The sequence below is a fragment of the Dasypus novemcinctus genome, chromosome 21 (assembly GCF_030445035.2).
Source record: "Dasypus novemcinctus isolate mDasNov1 chromosome 21, mDasNov1.1.hap2, whole genome shotgun sequence".
Classification (NCBI taxonomy): Eukaryota; Metazoa; Chordata; class Mammalia; order Cingulata; family Dasypodidae; genus Dasypus; species Dasypus novemcinctus.
The window spans coordinates 78,989,618-79,009,748 of NC_080693.1; the positions used below are offsets into that span (position 1 = coordinate 78,989,618).

At 46.5% G+C, this 20,131-nt stretch overlaps 1 protein-coding gene across 1 annotated transcript; it reads right to left on the bottom strand.

The window, feature by feature from the left end:
- Positions 1 to 891: 891 nt before the first annotated feature.
- Positions 892 to 15,434, bottom strand: CD300E (CD300e molecule). Its single transcript, XM_058283253.2, has 4 exons — positions 15,395 to 15,434; positions 8,274 to 8,621; positions 5,440 to 5,524; positions 892 to 4,604 (listed from the first exon to the last, which is right to left on the bottom strand). Exons 1-4 carry the CDS (start codon positions 15,432 to 15,434, stop codon positions 4,010 to 4,012), a joined length of 1,068 nt encoding a protein of 355 aa, XP_058139236.1. The 3' UTR covers positions 892 to 4,009.
- Between the last annotated feature and the right edge of the window lie 4,697 nt (positions 15,435 to 20,131).

Genomic DNA, 20,131 nt, shown 5'->3' on the forward strand with positions numbered 1-20,131 from the left:
ATTTCTTAGGCATGACACAAGTGGCATAATCCATAAAAGAAAAAAATTATAAACTAGACTTCATCAAAGGTTAAAACTTTTGCACCGTGGAAGATCTGTGAGCAGGAGGAAGAGAAGCCACAGACTGTGAGGAAATGTTTGCAAACCACATGCACGACAAAGAACTTGTGTCCAGAATATATAAAAAACTCTCAATGCTCAACACTGAAAAAACAACAAAAACAATTCTATTAGAAAGCAGGCAAGAGAAGCAGATGCGGCTCAAGCGATTGAGCTCCCGTCTACCACATGGGAGGTCCCTGGTTCAAATGTGGTGCCTCCTAAAGAAGACAGTGAGCTGGTGCAACAGGCAGGCGTGGTAAGCTAACACAATAAGATGATGCAACACGAGACTCAAGAAGAAAAACATAATGAGAGACTCACCAAAGCAGGGAGTGGCGGTAGTTCAAGCAATTAGATGCCTCCTCCCTACATCGGCTTGCGGTGCCTCCTAAAGAAATAAGAAAGATGAACAGAAACACCAAGTGCAAAACACCATGGGGATGGGGAGAAATAAATCTTTAAAAAAAAGAGCTGGCAAAACACAGACATTTCACCAGAGGATATACAGATGGCAAATAAGCAAACTGAAAGATATTCAACATCTTTAGCCATTAGGTAAAGAAAATTAAAACTACAATGGGTTATCAGTACATGAATATCAGAACAGCTAAAATTTTTAATGTGATAATACCAAATGCCGACAAGAATACAGAGAAACTGGACCTCTTGCACATTGCTGGTGGGCATGTCAGGTGGTAGAGTTGCTTTGGAAATAGTTTGACTCAGCAACTGCACTGGCGTTTATTCCAGAGAAAGAAAAATGTATAGTCACACAAAAACCTATACACGAATGTTCATAGTGGTTTTAATCATAACAGCAGAAACTGGAAACAACCCAAATGTTTTTCAATGGGTGAGTGGTTAGATAAAATGTGGTACATCCATATCAACAATGGTGTATTGATTCATGCAACAACCTAGATGCAGATCTAAGGCCTTATGCTTAGTGAAAAAAGTCACTCTCAAAAGATTGCATATGTATGATTCCATTTACATAGAATTCTCAAAATAACAAACTCTAGAAATGGAGAACAGATTAGTGACTGGGGGGAGGGGTGCAAATACCAAGGGCTAGTATGAGGAAAGTCCTTTGTGATGATGGCCCAGTTCTGTAATTTTATTGGAGAGTTAGTTACACAAATCTATTATAGGATATGATTGAATAGAATTACACATCCAAACATAAACATAAATGAATGCACATAAAAACTGGTGAAAACTGACTAATGCCAATTTCCTGGTTTTGCTATTGTCTTGCAGGTTCACAAGATGTCACAATTGGGAAAAGATGGATGAAGGGCTCAGGGGACTCTGTATACTATTTTAGCAACTTTGCATCTATAATTATTTCAAAATAAAAGTTTTAAAAACGAAAAGCCTCCAGGGCTACCTATGGCCTCGCAGACAGAATTCAAGCTCCAGCTGCATATCTCACCCCTTCCCACCACATGAACCCTCACACATTAACATACGATCTGAAGATCCTGGAACCTAATATGCTCCACGGCCCTTCCCTGCCTTTGCCTGGTACATCTAATCCCCAGTCTTTTCCTTTAGTTTTACAGGTCATACCCTTGATTTTTCTTCTCAGCACAGCCTCGGGAAAATGCCTTGCTTCTGTGCTCCCAGGTAACACTGAACAGACCTCTAACATCATACCTAACATGCCCCTTTGCCATTGTTAGTCCATTTCTTAACCTTTCCTATTTGGGAGTAGGGATGCTGCATTGTTTACCTCCTTATCTGCAATGCACAGAACAATGCAACATAGACACAATAAAGCTGGATAAGTGAATGAATAAATGAAGGAAAGAAGAAAGGAAAGATGGAAGAAGGGAGAGAGGGAGGGAGGAAACCTCAAAGTATGAGAAAGCAGTTGTCCCTTTCTCCTGCACCTGCTGCTTCCCCGTCTCCTCACCATCTATCCACCCTTTCTTAACTCTTTCCATCTGGCTTCTGCTCCAACTTCTCTGTCGAACTGCTCTCCAGAACTTCAGAACCTTGGGAGTGATCAATTCAATGACCTCTTCACAGTCCTCGCCCACCTCGCTCTCTCTCTCTCTCTGGCTCTGCTCTCATCTTGACTTCTCATCCTCCCTCTGTTCTTTTTCTAACCTTGCTTAGTGTCCTCTGTCGACCTGGTCCCTAACTGTAGGTGAGCCAGAGGCTCTGTCCTTGGTCCTGAATTCTTCTCTTCCAATTTCACCTCTCCCTGAGCTCCAGTTAACCTCTCCACACAAATGACTCACACCTTTCTCTCCAGCCCTGACCACTCTCCCAACTCACATCCCTAGCTGCCTGCTAGCCCTCTCTGCTTGGTAACACCAGGTACACACGAAAAGCTCAGCTCCTCATCATCCAACCGTGCTCCTGGCTTTTCCCTTTCTGTCAATGATGTCCCCATTCTTCTGGTCTCCCAGGAGTGAGATCACTAGAATCCCAGACTCTTCCCTTCAGACTCTTCCATTCTACATAGACTCTTCCATTCTACCTAGCAGCTGGGTAAACCTTCCTAAAATGCATCCATAATCCCGATTTGATGTGTTCAACCCCATATGTCTGCAATGATAGTTTAATTAAGAGTTGGATCCCAAGCCTCTGCAATACACACCCACCTTAGTGCTCCAGGTTTAGTGCCATCTACAATGCCACAAGAGAAATTTCACTCTGCTGAGTGAAACTGAGCACCATGGAAACTGAGGGTGAGCAGCACACTCTTTTGGCTAAAGCTCCTCTATGAGTGACTGTTGTGATAAACATTTCCTGCCCCCCTGCCTTCATTTACCCTGTTCCTCTGAATATGTCCTTTTCTCTCCCTGTACCACTTCTCCATCCCCAACTGAATTCCTGCACCTCCTTCCACATCACCCCCAAACATCCCCTCCTGGAAAAGAGTTTCCCCACCTGACCAATGTGAGATAATGCTACACCCCATCCCAGGCTTATCAAGCCCATTGCCAAGGCTCGCCAGTGGAGCTGACCAGTTCTACCCTTCTCTGAAAGGTTTTGTGAGCTTTTCCTGTTTTTTTATAAAGCTCATCCTTAACTCCTGTCTTGCCCACTGCAGCATCTCCTACATCATCTTGTGCATGCATTGTTAATATGATTAATCCATGCTTAATTAGATTGAATTTCTCTCTCAGCATGAACCAGCATGAGCAAGTCCCAGCTCTCTTCAGCCCTGCAGGACCCACGCCCATTCTCAAGTTCAGAGCAGAGCAGCTCCACCTGAGAGCTCGGTACTCAGGCGCTTGCAGAGAGTGCATCACCAGTCAGGGCAGGCTGGGGCCTAGGGGTGGGGAGGGATCCAAGGAGTAAGTGGTGATGGTGACATTGCTCATGACAGACTATGTGATTCTTTCTTGTAAACTTTAGAGAGAGAGCAAGTGACAAACATAAAACAAACAAACCAAAAACAACAACACTGAGCTGAGTCCTTTCCTAGGCTGGGGATGCCCAGGCGGGCTTGAGTGATGGCTGTGGCGTCATGCCATCCCAGAGTGGTGAAACGTCTCCTCACAGGTATGCCCTGCATCCTCTTTGGAAAGCCATGGCTGCCTCTCCCATGGAAAGGGTCCATTGTTACTAGGTGGCCTCATGCAGACTTCTCCTAAAGTGGATAAAGCTGGACTCCCTAGCTCTGGGCTCAGGAGACCCTCCAGGTTGGAGAATTCCAGGAGAGATGATCAGCGGCATCCACCACCCCCTTCTCCCATGGTTGCTTTGACTCCCCAGGACTTCAACTCGAAGCTTCTCGGTTGTGGCCGGCCACACACACCCCCCAGTAACAGGGACCGAAGGCGCTGGGTGGGTGGGGGTTCAAGTCCAGTGAAATCTGAAGAGTGTCAGAGGAGGGAAGGGAGCGCTGGGTGCTCAGGAGAGTGGGCGACTGCATGAGCTTGTCCAGTCAGGACAAAACTCCCCTGAGTTTGTCCCTGAGGAGGGGCGGGAGCCCTGTGAGCCCGGGGACCAAAGGCAGGGGGCGGGGAGTGACCTCAGGGCACTCCTGTCTGCAGGAAGAAGCTGGCGAGGGCCCTGGGGGAGACACACTTGAGGAGACTCTGAGCCCAGGAGAGGAGGGAAGAGTTGCTTCTGAGGGTCCTTGGGAGGTGGCCCGGAGGGTGGGGGGCCTGGGGACCTGGGGAGGAGAAAGCAGGGCCCGAAAGTGAATCTCATTCCCTTCTCCTTCCTGAGAACCCTGCAGTCCAGGACCCTTCCTCAAGGCACAGGAACAAAACCCCACTAATGCCCTCCAGAGTCCAGTTACTTCTCCCTTCCTGTCCTGAGGCCAGGAGTCCAGAGGCCTCCTGTGGTGTGTCCCAGGAGAGCGCCTTCCTGGGAGGAGTATGCCAGGGGTTCTCCACCTCAGGCCCACTCCATCTCCCACCTCCCCGGTGGCCCTCAGAGGCCAGTTCACCCAGAGGACAGCACTGAGCATGCTCAGGAGCAGGGGCAGCTTCAGGAGGACCAGGAGCCAGAAGTGGATGCTGCTGAGCAGGGACCTGTGGGGACATGGTGACAGACGGTGAGCTGCCTCCTCAGGGGGACGCCCGGAGCCTCCTCTCCCCACCTCTCCCTGGGCCCCAACTCTGGAACCCAAATAACTCAGGGTCTAATCTGGAAGGGACTCAGGCCAGGGCAGCTGCTCTTGGGGCCCCTGCCACCCACACTCCTTTGGTCGAGGAGAGAGAGAAAAAAGAGAAGAGGGGCCCAGGTAGTCCCTGCCTTCCAGAGGAGTGCTCCTGAGCCCACCCACACCCCTTTCCCAACCTCCCCCGCATTTCCTCTTTATTGACTGACTTCTGAACGCCAATGCACACCCACACTTTACACCCCTCAATCCTCTATCCCTCCCCTCACCCCTCCCATTAGGGTCTGGCAGCAGCATCACAGCCCTTCTGGGTATCTTTGGGAGGAGAGCCAGAAGAGATCCAACCATCCTGGAGCTGGCCAATCTGCCCACAGACCCAACAAGCAGCTCCTGGGAGCAGGATCCCCCACAGAACAAAGGCCTTTGAATGTGAGCTCAGGTTAAGAGCCACAGAAACTTGAGTCCAGAGCTGGGTGGGGAAAAAGGCATGGGGTGGGAGCAGGGGCCACCTGACCAGCCTGTGTCCCTGCCCGATAGGGGAAAGTGTTGCCAGCACAAGTGACATTTTCCAATCAGAGTCCACATGCAGCCTTGAAGGACATGGAATCAGGATGAGAGTTGGAGGAAAACCCAGCATTCCGTGCAGCAAAAAAGACATGGTGTGCTGCCACCCAGCCCCCACCCCAGGGTGCCCAGGAAGTCTGTTGAGCCCCTCCCACCACAGGCTCTAAAACCTGGACCCTTACCCTGGGTGGTGGTTCAGTCCAAGATTTACAGTCGAAGAGGTGGGAGGTGAGCCAGGATGTTCAGTCCATTTGCTTGCATATGGTGCTAAAGAGAAAAATCACCCATCAGGCTGCTGCTCTCTCCCAGGCTCGCACTGAGCCTCTATTTGAATCATACAGAAATATTCGCAGAAGGGTGCCCCAAGTCAGACCCAGGCCACACCCTGGGAGAAGCATAGGAAAGAAGTGTTTCCCACTGCCTACCATCCCATCTTATCACCCTTCAGATCTTAAATGAGCCTTTTCCAGAACCTACTGTTTAAGAGTCACCTCAATAATTATTTTCCATCCCAAATTTGACTCTGCTTAGTGTGAGAATGAGAGCCTCTCAAGGGCTTCCCCAGCCTCATGGGGACCACAAAGGGAGCAAGAACAGGGAGGAGGGAGGGATCTGGAGGAAGATGGCTTGGCCTATAGCCTAGAAAGCCTTGCAGAGATGGTGGAATGGGGGATCAGATCATCCTTCATATGGCGACATTTAAGACCACTGCAGGAAAGCGGACTTGGCCTAGTGGTTAGGATGTCCGCCTACCACATGGGAGGTCCGCAGTTCAAACCCTGGGCCTCCTTGACCCATGTGGAGTTGGCCCGTGCACAGTGCTGATGCACGTAAGGGGAGCCCTGCCACACAGGGGTGTCCCCCGCATAGGGGAGCCCCACGCGCAAGGAGTGCGCCCCGTAAGGAGAGCCGCCCAGTGCGAAGGAAAGTGCAGCCTGCCCAGGAACGGCGCCGCCCACACTTCCCATGCTGCTGACAACAGAGGCGGACAAAGAAACAAGACACAGCAAATAGACACAGAGAACAGACAACCGGGGGAGGGGGGGAATTAAAAAGAAATAAATAAAACTTTAAAAAAAAAACAAAAAACAGGACCACTGCTGAGGGAAGGGAGCAGGGGTTCAGTGCAGATGTTGTTGCCCAGCTATTCCCAAGGGCCTCAGGGACTCCAGAATCCTGGCATGAGTGGAGGTGTCCTCTACCCCACTCAACCCCCACCTCATGATTTCCAAAAAAAGCCGTTGTCCCAGAGGCCCAGCCCTTCTCAGAGCACCCAATACAGCCTCAGTTTCATCCATAAACCTCCTTGCTATTGGAAATTCACTGATGGGTATGACACCATCCCTGTGCTTTCAGAGGGGCAGAGACACACAGAGTATTTCAATACAAAGTGGATGGCATTGGGATGGACATCTGTACCAGGTACAACAGGGGCACAAAAGTGGGAGTGCACATGCTCCACCCTCCTGGTAAGTGGAAAGGAAAGAAATGAGAAATGAGGTGGCACTCAGAACGACTATGGGATTTCGTATTTTTAGACCATGTGTATGTTTATAGGCTGAGGTGAAGGAACAGAGTTGAAGAAGAGGCCGAGGACAGGAGAGAGCATGGATAAGTGATGGGAAGAGAATATGGAGGAGAAAAGAAGGACTTTGACTAAAGAGGGAGTGAGGCAAGGAGCCATAGGTGAGAAGCCGGGTTCATGAATGATTGTTCTTGAACAAGAGAAGGAAATTCTTATCCTCAACCCAGACGGGAGAGAAAAGGATCCGTTTGGCTGTATGTAAGTTTGTAGATGGAGAAGAAAAGAAATTAAGAGAGTTCATGCCTGATATCCAGTGTATCATTGGTAAGGTAAAAGGATGAGAGAGTAATATTGGGAAACATGAGCTCCTATTGACACCCATATGCACTACTGGTTGACTTTTTCTCCAGCAGTACGGGAGCAGGTAGATTTCAGGTAGGGTGACCAACTTGTCTCGGTTTGCCCAGGACTTTCCCAGTTTTAGCACTGAAAATCTTGCATTGTAGGAAATCCTTCAGTCCTGGACAAACTGGATGATTAGATTTCAGGGGAATTAAGGATGATTGTTAAGAGAAAACATGGTCTACTGTGGGAGTTCAAGCTGGCTTAGGAAGGAAGTGAGGTCAGGGCAGGAGGTGGGAAGGCAATAAGTTGGGAGAAAAGGGAAGGATAAAAGGACTGGAGGTCTCTGTGAGGCCAAGAATAGGTAGAGTAGTACTGAGGGTGGCAGAGGGCTGAATTCTGAAAGAGAGTGGAAATGAATGTCACTCAAGTGGCAAAGTTCAAGGAACCTGAAACAAAGGTGTTTGACAATTCATGAAAATTTTCCAAGACAATGGCCGAGTTGGGATGGAGAAGCTGCCAGGTTGCCTGTTGAATGTTAGAGAGTATGCAGAAGCCCATGATGATGCTGTCAAAGAGAGACTCAGGATGGGTGTGGCCATGTGATCCAAATATTAAAGGAAGTACATAGGAAAGTAATAGTTGGGAAGTTGTGATGGGGAGCCAGAAGAAGGTGGACATGACTTCATGAACCCACAGCATATGGTGTGTAGAAGAAAGATTAGCTTCTACTCAAGGAGCTTTACTAAACAAGAGGAGTCATCCCAAGTGAGACCAATTTCAGAACAATATGGTGGAAGAAATGTTCCATGAGGAAGCTGAAGATGTATAGGAGCTTGTTTCCTTAAGAACAAGTTTCCCAAAGAAGACATTGGAAAGAGCTTTGACTCAGCTGGGAGGTGCCTCCATAGACAATGGGATGAGGCTCAGGCCCTAGGAGAGTGAGGGTCCCATGATCTATGCACCCCCACCCATCCCAAGGCCGAGGGATCAGCCAACTGTCTCTCTGCCACATCACTGGCTCTTCCCAACACCCCTGAGACTGAAGACAAGACCCAGAGATGTACTTCATCATACACCCACAGTTAGTTGTCCCCATGTTCAGTGGCATCCCATAAGCTCTGCTACTGGAGCAAGGGGAAATCTTACCTGGAGAAACAGACACCTTGACCTGGAATGCAGGGTCACGTGACCACCCATCCAGGATCCATATTTTCTGAATTTTGCACCAGTAAGACCCAGCATCATCCGCATTGAGGTCCTCCATGGTCACTGTGAAGGTGAGGTCATCAGCATAGTCTTTGATGGACACACGGCCTCGCCTTTCTTCTTTCTCTTCTCCTTTGGTCTCCACAACTGTGTCACACGATGTGTCATGCTGTCCTCGGCACCAGTATTTGTTATACCCCTTGTACATCGCGTCGTATTGACAGTGCACTCTCAGAGAACTCCCTGGGGTGCCGGTCTTCTCTGTAGGGCCCTTCAGAGAAGAACAGCCTGCAAAACACAAGCCCACGCTCCAAGCCTCCGCACAGATGGGCCCCAGCAGAAGCTGTCTGCCTGAAAAGGAAAGTTGCCGGGGAGACATAGATGGTTCCTGGACTTGGACCCTGGAAGGATACTGAGCTTAGGAGCCTAAGCCAGAGAGGCCAGGGACTGCAGGTGGGAGGACAAGGAGGAACCTGTCACCTGGGAGATCAGAAACACCGAGCACCCATACAGGGAACCCACCACTGGGGCCTGGGAGAGTCAGGCCAAAGCAGGAAGGGGGAGAAGAAAGGAGCTGGCTCCTAGGCTGTTCTCAGCCCAGCAACAAAGCCTCTGCCTTTCAGGTTATCTGCTACTCAGACTTGTTCCTGAAGAGTGCAATTTATTATCTACTCCCCTCTCCTTATGTTCTGGAAGTAGGAAAAATAAATTGCTAGGGAAGTGGCTGTGGCTCAATCAGATAAGTTCCCGTCTACCATATGGGAGGCCCTGGGTTCATGTCCTGGGGCCTCCTTGTGGAGGCAGGCTCGCCCGCACGCTGCAGAGCACCGCCCCACCCGCAGACACCGTGGGGAGCTGACTCAGCAAAGGTGGCACAACGGAAGAAGGGAGGCAAGCAAGAACACAGAAGAACCTGCAGCAAATGGACTCAGAGAGCAGACAGCATGCAAAAAGTCACAAGGAGGGGATTAAAAAAAATAAAAAGTGAAAAATAAAAAATAAATTGCTAGCTCTAACTTTACTGGAGAGTCAGCACGTTGCTGGGAAGGGCTATGTCCCAAAGCAGCCCTAACAGGTTTCTTTACACAGGTCTGGGGTACAAGCTGACCTCCCTACCCCGCAAACACAGCCCCAAGGCCTGGGCGTTGGCTGGCACCACGTATTCTGAATCAATAAGGGAAGCTGCTCTCTGTAACTAAGGGGGTGCTTTTGGAACTGGAACAAAGTGGGGGTGTGAGAAGTTGAAGGAAAGGGAAGGAGGAAGAGAGGCCGTAAGTGGGCAGAAGTTTGTGCGTTGAGTGACATGACTCTCAGAAGAACCCCCAAATCTTGAGCAAATGCTCAAAAGCTTTTGAAATGCTTTGTTCCAGCTTGAGTGTGTGTTTGTGCATGTGCGTGCAAGTGTGTGTGAAAACAGTGAAGAAACTGAGCTGTGAGAAATAAGAAGACGCTCACATGCAGCACATGGCCATGGAAGTAAAAGCTCTGGAATTAGCATAAATCATGGGAAGAGCTCTGGTCCTTCCCAGTCTATACTGTGCTAATTATATCTAATCCTAGCAATTAATTTTTGAAGTGAGTCCAGGGGTGGAGGAGCTGCTGACTTCTTGCTCTCCAGCCCAAGAACCTCGCATGTCCACACTCTTCCCGTCCTCCTCACCCCTCCCAAGCCCTCCAGCACCTGGCAGCTGCTCCTCCCTCAAGCCCTGCCCAGGGGTTGCCTTTGTTCTCCTGTGGCCACAGGATAGTCACTCCTGACCCGCAGGCTCCGCACTGCCTTAATTCATGTGGGAAACCTGGACACACTGGAAGCTGCACTGCCTTCCCTTTTCCAAATCGCGGCTCCACATCTGTGTCTTCCCTGAGGTCCGGTGCCCCCTCTCACCGCCCCCCCCCCACAAGGCTGGACAGCTGGGCCTCACCTCCCATGTCAGCTGGTCCCTGGGGCCCTCCTCGGGCTGGTGAGCTCCCAGAAGGGGCTTCCTTCTGGTTTCTGGGCAGAGCTCAGAATTGCATTCCCCCTCCCAGGTGAGAGCACACGGGATCCAAGAGCCTGGATGTGGGAACCCAGGCTGCTGGGGCAGCTGCAGACAAGTCCTCCTTGGAGAGCTGGCCTGCGTCTGTCCAGGCTCATCGCCAGCCCCCCAGAGCTATGTGCATCCTGGAAAGCCTTGACTCGCCCATCAAGGAGATTCTAGCAGCAGGTGGGCAGTCAGAAGAGAGGGGACCTTCCAGCCTGGAGCTCCCATGCTTCCATCAAACAAGTCAGGGGAAGCAAGAGGGGGCCTGGCCACTGTCCCCGGTCACAGGAAAAGGCTTCCTTCTCTGGCATCTACCCTCCAGGCCCCTGCTTAAGGCAGGGCTCCCTCACCTTCCTCGGGCACAGGCAGCCCTCTCTCTCTGTCTCAGTCCCTCCCTCTTGCCTGCGCACGCGCGCGCGCACACACACACTCACACACACACACTCACCTAGGCGGGCAGCCCCTCTCCTCACTTCCCAAGAGCAGCAGTCTGCAACCCTGATGGACTCCTCAGCTCCCTTCTTCCTCTGCTACTCCTTCTCCTGCCGCACTGTTCTCAGGGTGCTTGGACCTCACTTCCTGCACCCCTGGTACCCTGGGCTGTGGAGCCATTGCAGCCTGTGTGCCTCGGTTTACCAATCATGAACAAGCTCGTGCCAGATCAACTGCCATAGCATCAAGGACATATAGCCCACGAGGGGGTGCCCATGTACACCGTGTTTAGAGGTTGGGAAGAATGAAAACTCACCACCCGGTGCTCTTGTAGGGCAGGAGCCTTGGCGTCATGGAGGCAACAGAACGTAGAGAGCTCTGATGGGGAGTCAAGAGACCTGAGTTCTAGGTTCGGCTGGGACCTTGAGCAATTGCTTAACTCTCTGAGTGCCAACCTGGCCTGCCTGCTTCCCAAAGGGGGTGGATATTGCCTGCACGGGGTCGTGAACAGAAAAGCACTTGCAAAACCGCAAGGTACATCACAGGTGGATAGCCAAGTTCGCTATAAACAGCTCTCAATTGTTCTCACTTTTGGTCATTAGAAAGCACTTTTTCCCTTTTCTTCTCCCACATACATAAACTTGCTGCTGTTATTTTTTTTTTCTGAAAAAGCCTAGTGAAGTTCTGTATTTGTAGTCAAGTAGTATTTTTATTGCATTAATATAATATATCATATATAATAGTATGCCTTATATAATTACAGTATTTATATATAATTATGTAATACTGGATTACTAACAATTTTTCCCCTATTTAAAAATCCCTCCTGAGCCATCTTTGCAGGCAGAGGATTGGGTTTAGAGAGATGAATCTGATAAACAGGTGAAAAATTTGTGGGCAGTAGCAACGTTTTGTGTTACTTCATGTACTTTTGAATCTAATCCTGAAACCGCCCCAAATCAGAGCCTCAAACCAAACCCCATCTCATGTAAGATGGGCAAGGTGGATATCGATCACTGGCTATGGCCAAGTTAAGGCTGTCCATCCACTTGGCAAGGCTGTGAGTGTGGGCCCAGAACTCCCTGCCTCTCTGAGTAAGGAGATTCCAGCTGCAGAGAACTGTCCACGTTCCTTCAGCATACACAAGTGCTTACAAATGTTATGCGGAATTGTTAGCACTAAGGAGATGAGCCTCCAGCTGCCCATCACCGCCATCTGCCTACATGGATGACAGATCTTCATACCCCACCACCACCCATACCACCCAAATTTTGGCCTGAGAATAGAATACAGGGGGGGATCCTGTCATTGTGTGGGCATGGGGGGTGGGCCTCATTTAGGTGGGTGCAGGCTAGTTCCTGCCATGGCCATATCAGGAGCTCCAGATACATGAGGCCAGCCCCAGAGCACTGCGTTCCAGAAAAGCCAGGACAATTAGTAAGCAAGACAGTGTCCTCAGTTTGCCAGGGGAGAGCACAGCCAAGGGAGGAAAATCCACAGAACTAACCTTGGGCTGAACAGTCCAGTCACAGAATCTCTGGGCTCTCTGACCTTCCTAGGGAGCAGGCAGCATCCTCTCTCTCTCCCTCTCTTCCTCTCTGGGTGAACATCTATATCTTAGGGATTTTCTGGTTTCACAGACGTCTACCCAAGAAACATCTCTCAAGGCTATCCCAAGCCAGGTAGAATTGGTCCCTTTGCAGAGATAGAACCTCATTCTGAAATCCTCGGACCTAATAAACCTGGAAGATCATTCTAGAAAAGCAACGGAATTCAGCATTCATTATAATTTATTTCTCACTATTAGGCAACTCTCCTTGCTATGATGCTGATTTGAACTTATCTTCTGAAAGAAAAGTAAAAGGTTCTTAAATGTTTGAAGTTACATGTAAAGACTTACGCTTCAGGGGCAGGCCTGGGAATGTGGATAAGTGCATCTAGCTTAAGCCCAGTAAACAGAACCACCTCCAAAACTGAGGCAAATTAAGGCAAACTGCAGAAGGGAATATCTGGATTAGTATCCTTTTGGAAAAAGTGGCCCTGGGGGAGTATGACTCATTAAATCACAGACCCTCAGATTTAGAACTTGGCTGACAGTTCCATAGCCCAGCTTTCTAGCCAATGAACCAATATGACAAAAGCAAATATTCATGCAGACTGTTGGCAAATAACACCAAAATGCTGGCGTCTGAAAGAGGAAGAAGGATTGGAGGGAAAGGAGGAGGTAGATCTCAGTTATTGGAAATGTGCTAGTCCTGAAGTTAGCCAGAGAGTTCGCAGGTGTTCATTAAATTACACATAATGAAAAGAAATGAAGGTATGGCATTCACCAACGTTGAGAAGGTGTCAAGAGCCATGACCAGCCCAATCCCAGACACCTGCAGTTAAGAACAAAGGTTTTGTTAATTATGAAACCTTACTTTCCTCTGTCCTGCTGGAGTAGTACCTGAATGTAAGATTAGCAGGTCTTAATGAAATCTGGCATATTCTTGGAAGTGATATGTGGAATTATACAAATACAGATGTGCATATTTTAATGAGTACTCGCTGGTTGCTTTAAGTTACAGGGAGCTAGTGAATAAAAGAGCACAATCAGTTCAGAATGGAAACACCAGAAGACGTAGCAAAGCAGTCAACAGCAGGAAGCACCCTGAGCTGTTTTGCAACTATTTGGCTTTAATCCAGACATCTCCAGTTAGTGGAAAAACTCAGTGGAAGGAGATCTGGGACATCGTTTTCAGTTCTTCTACTTAGTTGATGTCATGAGCTAATTTCTTCCCCACTTTATTTGTAAAATGGGCACATTGCTATTTGCATAGGTCATAGTTGCTCAGATGATTAAATTGTGTCACACATTTTATGGTCTGTAAATGCAATAAAACAAGAGTTCTATTTTGCTCATTTTATATTGGAATCCACTTCTCTTGTCTGCTTTCTTTAATCTCTTTCTCTTTTCTCATTCTCAAACTAACAATTCAACCCTCTAAGATTCCCCTCACATTTAAAGGAATCGAGTTTTTCTAAACAGTGTTTAAAATACCAGATGAGTGTGGTGAGTAGAGGATAGGATTGGAAAGAAAGGAAGACACTAAGGAGTACAAAGAAAAACGAGAAACTCGAGGACATCTGGGTGCATGAGGCACCCCCAGCACAGAAGCACCCTGGGTGAACAGGTGAGCCTGTGGGGTGGGAGAGAACAGCCTGCCTCAGAAGAGGTTTCCCACCTCAGTTTAGGGCATTTAGGTCGTTTTACCAGATTTAAGCAAGAGCAACCACAGGCAGTGAAGTGCCGCCAGTCCAACTCTCTGTGGGAAAAGCTCCTGATCTGTAGTGTTTGCTGATCTTTGTGACATAAGTCACTCGGTGTGCCTGAGTTCAAGCTAACAGTTTTCCTTCACTGAACATGAAGCCAGGAAGGCATGCCCATAATTGGCTTTTGTGAGCTGATATAATAAGTCTGCCACAGCCACCACTTTTGGGGTAACCACATCATTAATAATGATAATTCTCAAAGCATCCACTTCACTCTAAATTTATCCATTATCACCACCACTACCGTCATCACCATTATCGTCATCATTGTCATCATCATCATCATCATCTCTTAAGACTTTTTTAATACCTCCCATGTGTAATGAGATGTAGCTCTCTTACATGTCTTTCTGAGGCTAGGATCATAGCTATGGGAGCTTTAAGAAACTTTAGAAATTATTCAATCCATTCTCATTTTACTGACTACATAACTATGTCTGTTCAATGTCACCCAGCTGGTTTCTTTAACTCTCTGCTTTGCCCATCCACTCTTCTGGGAAGAGTCTGGCCATCACATTTCTATGACATTTCTGAAACCCAACCATAAAAATCCCTTTGCAAGCATGAAGAATGTCCTCTCATTTTTATCTGAAACTTATTTGTCCCTGAAAAAATGTGCTCTCATGCATTTTGAATGTCTTTTTTTTTTTTTTTCTTTTGAACGTCCACCATTTGGAGGACAATTTTAGGGACTTGATTATAATACGACTTGTTTCAGGAAGGCTTTAAGGAGGATGCTGACACTGGCATTCTACCCTTTCATTATTTCCTTCTAACAAGCCTATCCAACTCCTTTAAACTAAGCTCTGGCAAAAACAACTACTGGCAAATTCTTGCCATGACCTTTCATATTTCCATACTTTTGTATAAACTATCCTTTTTCCCACTCAACCAACTTATTCATCCTTCAAGACTGATTTCCAGCAATGCCTTGGTGAAGACTTCCACCCTTCCAAATTCAGGGTTAGGAGTCTTGTTGTGCACGCTCATAGTTACATATAGGCACCTCTACTATAGGAAGTTCCCCACTGTCTTGTAGCTACCTGACTCATTCAAACATGAGCCCCTTAAGTGCAGACGTTGCTCTTAATTACAGCACCCAGAAGATTACTGGCAACTAGCTGATGTTCAATGTTTGTAGGACTCAAGGATGAATGGATGAATGTATAGAAGGACATACAGATGGATGTCCCATTTCTGCAGACAACTCACTGCTGGCTTGAACCCAGGAGACACCTTTTTCCTAATCTCCTTCCCCCTACAATATCAAGTTCCCAAAGCCACAGCTCCACTCACCTGGGAGGCAGAGAAGGAACAGAACTGGGAGCAGCCACATGGTCCTGTCTCCTCAGCTATGCTCCCAGCAAATCCAAGTCCCAACTGGTATCCTGGTATTTGTAACAGAGACTAGAGTCATCCAACTTCTTTTTGTTCAAATATTCTTTGTGTTTCTCTCTCATCTACTTCCTTTTTTATATCTCTGCTACTTCCTAATTTTAAGCCTTACTAAGAAAAAAGGGAAGAAAGAAGAGACACTTCTGAGAATAGATTACTAATTGCACTTATAGAGAGCTGCTGATTTTTTTCACTTATTGACTATACAATGTTTGGTTCACACCCTGAGCCTTTGGGAAAGTCATCCCAAATATAGGAAAACTCCAGCAAAGGACACCCTTTTGTCTCCTGCCTCTCATTCTCCTTCCTATCTGGAACCACTTGCTCGATCTCATTCTCCTTCCTATCTGGAACCACTTGCCCCTTCTCTCTGACCATGTATTTTTGGGTCCCTCAGATAAAACACCCCTCATTTAAAGAGCTGTGCTGAGAACTCCTGTGATGGTTGAAGCTATAAAGACCCCAGAAAGACATGCTTTTAAATGTAATCCATTCCTATGGCTGCAGATGCATTGTAAGGATCTTTGATGAGGCTACTTCAGTTAAGGTGTGACCCACCTCATTCAGGATTGGTCTTGCTTTTTTCATTTGTTTGTTTGTTTGTTTGTTTTGTCCAGGATGGGTCTTAATCCTCTTACTGGAGTCCTTTATAAATGGAATTGATGTGGGCTATGGGTGGGAGGCTCTTCATCCCTTCGTAGATAACCTAAGCTGTCTGTGACTTGTGGGTGTGGGACAGTAAGAGGCTGCAGTCCTGCCCTTGGTGACCATGGCAATGACTCCAGTCCCAGGAAACAGTTTAACAATGCAAAGTCTATAAACTTTAAATATTCAGGGGAAATGCAAACCAAATGTGCTAAAAGCTTATCTAGAATGTATGAAGTCCATGCTAAAAGCTTACCTAGGATGTGGAAGATATATGCTAATTCAAGCCTACTGAGAACTGAAACAAAAGAACCATTTGGCCTTTCCTCTCATACAATAAGGACTCAAAAGTCTTGTTCGGGGCTCAGGTTTGAAACAAAAAGCTCCTGAGTCTGGCCGGCCATCAATAAACCATTTTTCCTTCTCAAAATCATTCCTGAGTCCTGGCCTTTCTATACACAAATAGTTGAACCTCTCTCAAATTCTACAACATTTTTGGGGGCTCTTCCGGGATTGCAAACGAAGGCCAGAGACGGTAGCATTCTGCTGCTCCTTCCAAATCCCCAAGGAAGCCAGGAGGACTCGGGTGAACCCCAAATCTGGGCACCCCTGGATTAAATTTAATCCAGAAAAAATGTGTGCTCCACTAGAATCTTCCTGATGAAAATCGAGGGCAATGGAAGGTCTGAAGAGAAAGATTCTGGGAATGAAAAAGAACTCTGAACATGGAAAAAGGTAAGACTCCCCAGGTGAGCATAGTCTGGAGAATCCTAGCTTTAAGTGCTAGGGAGGGAGGCTGATCACCTCCCAAGAGAACTCTACTAGCCCCAGAAAATTGGGGGGAAGCCATTCTCTCTAGGTCTGAAAAAAGTAGAAAAACTGGGAAAAAGCCTGGTGTTTTGGGCTTGTCTAACTGCATGTTAGAATCTGGTACTGGTCTTAAATCCACTGAAGGAGTGGAGGCTTGATTATAATAGGAAAGGTTGTTTATAGGCTCAGTCCTAACATTCTAGAGAAAAACCGGGAAAAAGCCTGGTGTTTTGGGTTTGTCTAACTGCATGTTGGAATCTGGTACTGGTCTTATATCCACTGAAGGAGTAGAGGCCTGATTATAATAGGAAGGGTTGTTTATAGGTTCAAGTCCTATGTCCTGGAAATTGGTCTAAATTTTTAAAAAACTTGGTTACAGGAAAATGGATTGGCTTTTCTAGTGAAGCTTGGTCTGAGTGTAAAGTTAAACAGTGGAAAAGTCAGCTGGAATCTTTTGTTATGGTGCTGAATTGCGAATAAATTCACTTTATATTAGATGCTAATGTTAAGTGTTCTCTCTAAGGTTTGTAATGGCTGTGGGGGCAGCCACGCTGAAAAATATATATATATAAAACTTATGGGTCAGATTAATGACCTTTGTGCTTCTGTCTGTGTCAGCTCAACGCTGGTGTTAGAGCTGTGTGGTTATGTAAAGTGGTGAAATTTAGTTGAGCTGGAACACTTCCTTGCCTATGGCAAGGGGGTGAATTGATTATAGGGCAAAATTGCGGAGTCTGGATGTTTGCACATACTCTGCTGTCTCGTCTCTGGCCCACCCCTTTGCCGGGGCTTAGCAGCCATCTGTGTCCACGCCACACACCCAGGCTTGTTGGGGCTACCCTTTTTGGGTGGCTGGGTCCCTGGGAGGGGTGCCAAATTTGAGTAGGTTCTGTCTGCCCATTTTGGCAGAAAGCTGGAAAGGGAGGAACGGCTTGCCCCTTTTCAGTGAGTCCACACCTTCTATTCATAAGCCACACTCCTATTTTATTGCTGTGCACCCTACTGCCTGGAAGGGGGGAGGTAAAGGGGATGAAAAGCAGGATCAAAATAAATGCAGTAAAGTTCCCTCCCTAGGGTGTCAAAGGTCAAAATACATTTGCATTCTGCCCAGGTTCTTTACTTTTCAGAATCTCTCTCTGTAAGACTGAAGAAATACTTTGAAAAGTTTTAAAACTGTAAACTTGTCTGAAGAAAGCAGGCTATCACTTGAAACAACAGACCTCTAATCACTTGATAGCCTTTTCAATGGTCTGGCTGGGAACTTCAGGGTTGTGAGACTACAGAGGGAAAAAAAAAAAAAAAAGAATGAAATGCCACTTTGAAATCTATGTTTGGCTTTTGTCCATTGCTGGCACCCATGAATTCATGGTAAAAAGGTAAAAATGTAGTTTAAAATGAATCTTTAAATGCCAATACTCTCTTGCTGATAAATTAAATGCATAACTTGCATATGAGAATTTGTTCCATTACTAAGAAAAGGCAAGACTTCACAAAATTGTTACTAATAAAATTCTTGTAGCTTAATTAATAAAGTTATCCAATTCACCTTAAGGTTAAAAAATTAATAAAAACTGTAACTAAGACTTAAGATCATTTATAGATGCATTTATATTATAAAACAGTGGAAAAATAATAACTGAAACAACTGGGTGAGTTTAGCCTGAACCTATCATTGTAAGTGTAAATTCTAAACTAACCTTACCTTCATTTATGGTTACTTCAAGCCTAACCTCACCCCTTGCCTTTGCCTATGGTTATTTCATAACAGCTTCTGCCCCTATAGTCCAGGGAAGGGTGAACTTGGGGACATCCCTGTCTCCTATCCTACTGGTGTTAGTAACCCTGCTTTCTCTCATGAATCCAAGTGTAAACTAAATTGCTGTCTGATGAAATTCTTAGCCCTTGAGTTTAAACGACCACTGGAGTTTTATTATCTCCCAAGAACTAGGGGGGAAAAAAGGAAGTCTCCTGCCTTGACTTTCAGTGTTCCTAAAAGTGGCAATTCATGAGAGAAACCAGTCTCCCTGAGGCTTCAAATAGCCTCAGTAAATACACATAGAATTTAATCTTGTTACTTATCAAAATTCTGCTAAATTCAAGGTAAAATATAAAGTTTTGAAACAAAAGAAAATGGTGCTAAAGCATTGGAAACATTTTGGTTACAAGTCATTAGTGAAAAAACAAAATTCATGTGCAAAACTGCACAGTCATAGTGCAAATTAAGAAAAGTTTCAAGAGTCTTTGAAATGTTTTGCAGTCACACTTATTTTGTAAAATATAGAAGTTTTAAATAACTAAAGTTGGCAGCAGACTTGGCCCAGTGGTTAGGGCGTCTGTCTACCACATGGGAGGTCTGCGGTTCAAACTCTGGGCCTCCTTGACCCATGTGGAGCTGGCCCATGTGCAGTGCTGATGCTCGCAAGGAGTGCCATGCCTCAAAGGGGTGTCCCCACATAGGGGAGCCCCACGTGCAAGGAGTGCGCCCCGTAAGGAGAGTCACCCAGTGCAAAAGAAAGTGCAGCCTGCCCAAGCATGGCACCGCACACACAGAGAGCTGACACAACAAGATGACGCAACAAAAAGAAACAGATTCCCGTGCCACTGACAACAACAGAAGCAGACAAAGAAGACTCAGCAAACAGACACAGAGAACAGACAACCGGGGTGGGGGGGTGGGGAAGGGGAGAGAAATAAATAAATAAATAAATCTTAAAAAAAAACACATTCATTTAAAAAAAATAACTACAGTTATGTTTCTGTGTCAAACTATTCATGTCTGCCTATTTGCTCAAGTTGTTGAAGTTAAATATGCAGTTATAAAGTAACATATATTTCTGGAACCCAAATTAAGCTAAACAGTATATATGCAAATTATAAGTAACATCAATGAGTTGTGTTTCTGTGTCTAACTATTTGTATCTGCCCATTTGCTCAGTGTATATCTTCATACATCAGAATGATAATATCAAATTAACAAATGAAAATTCTTAAAAGAGCTCTATTCAAATTGTTAAAAATTAAATATGCAGTTATATATGTAAATAAATATTCTTGGAGCCCAAATTAGACTAAGCAGGATGAAAAAGTCATATAAAAATCTGATTATAGAAACTATTGGGAAAGGGCCTCCTCTTTGCAAGAGCTTTGAGGGCAGGACTAGGTGTGGCAGATTCAACCTATCTA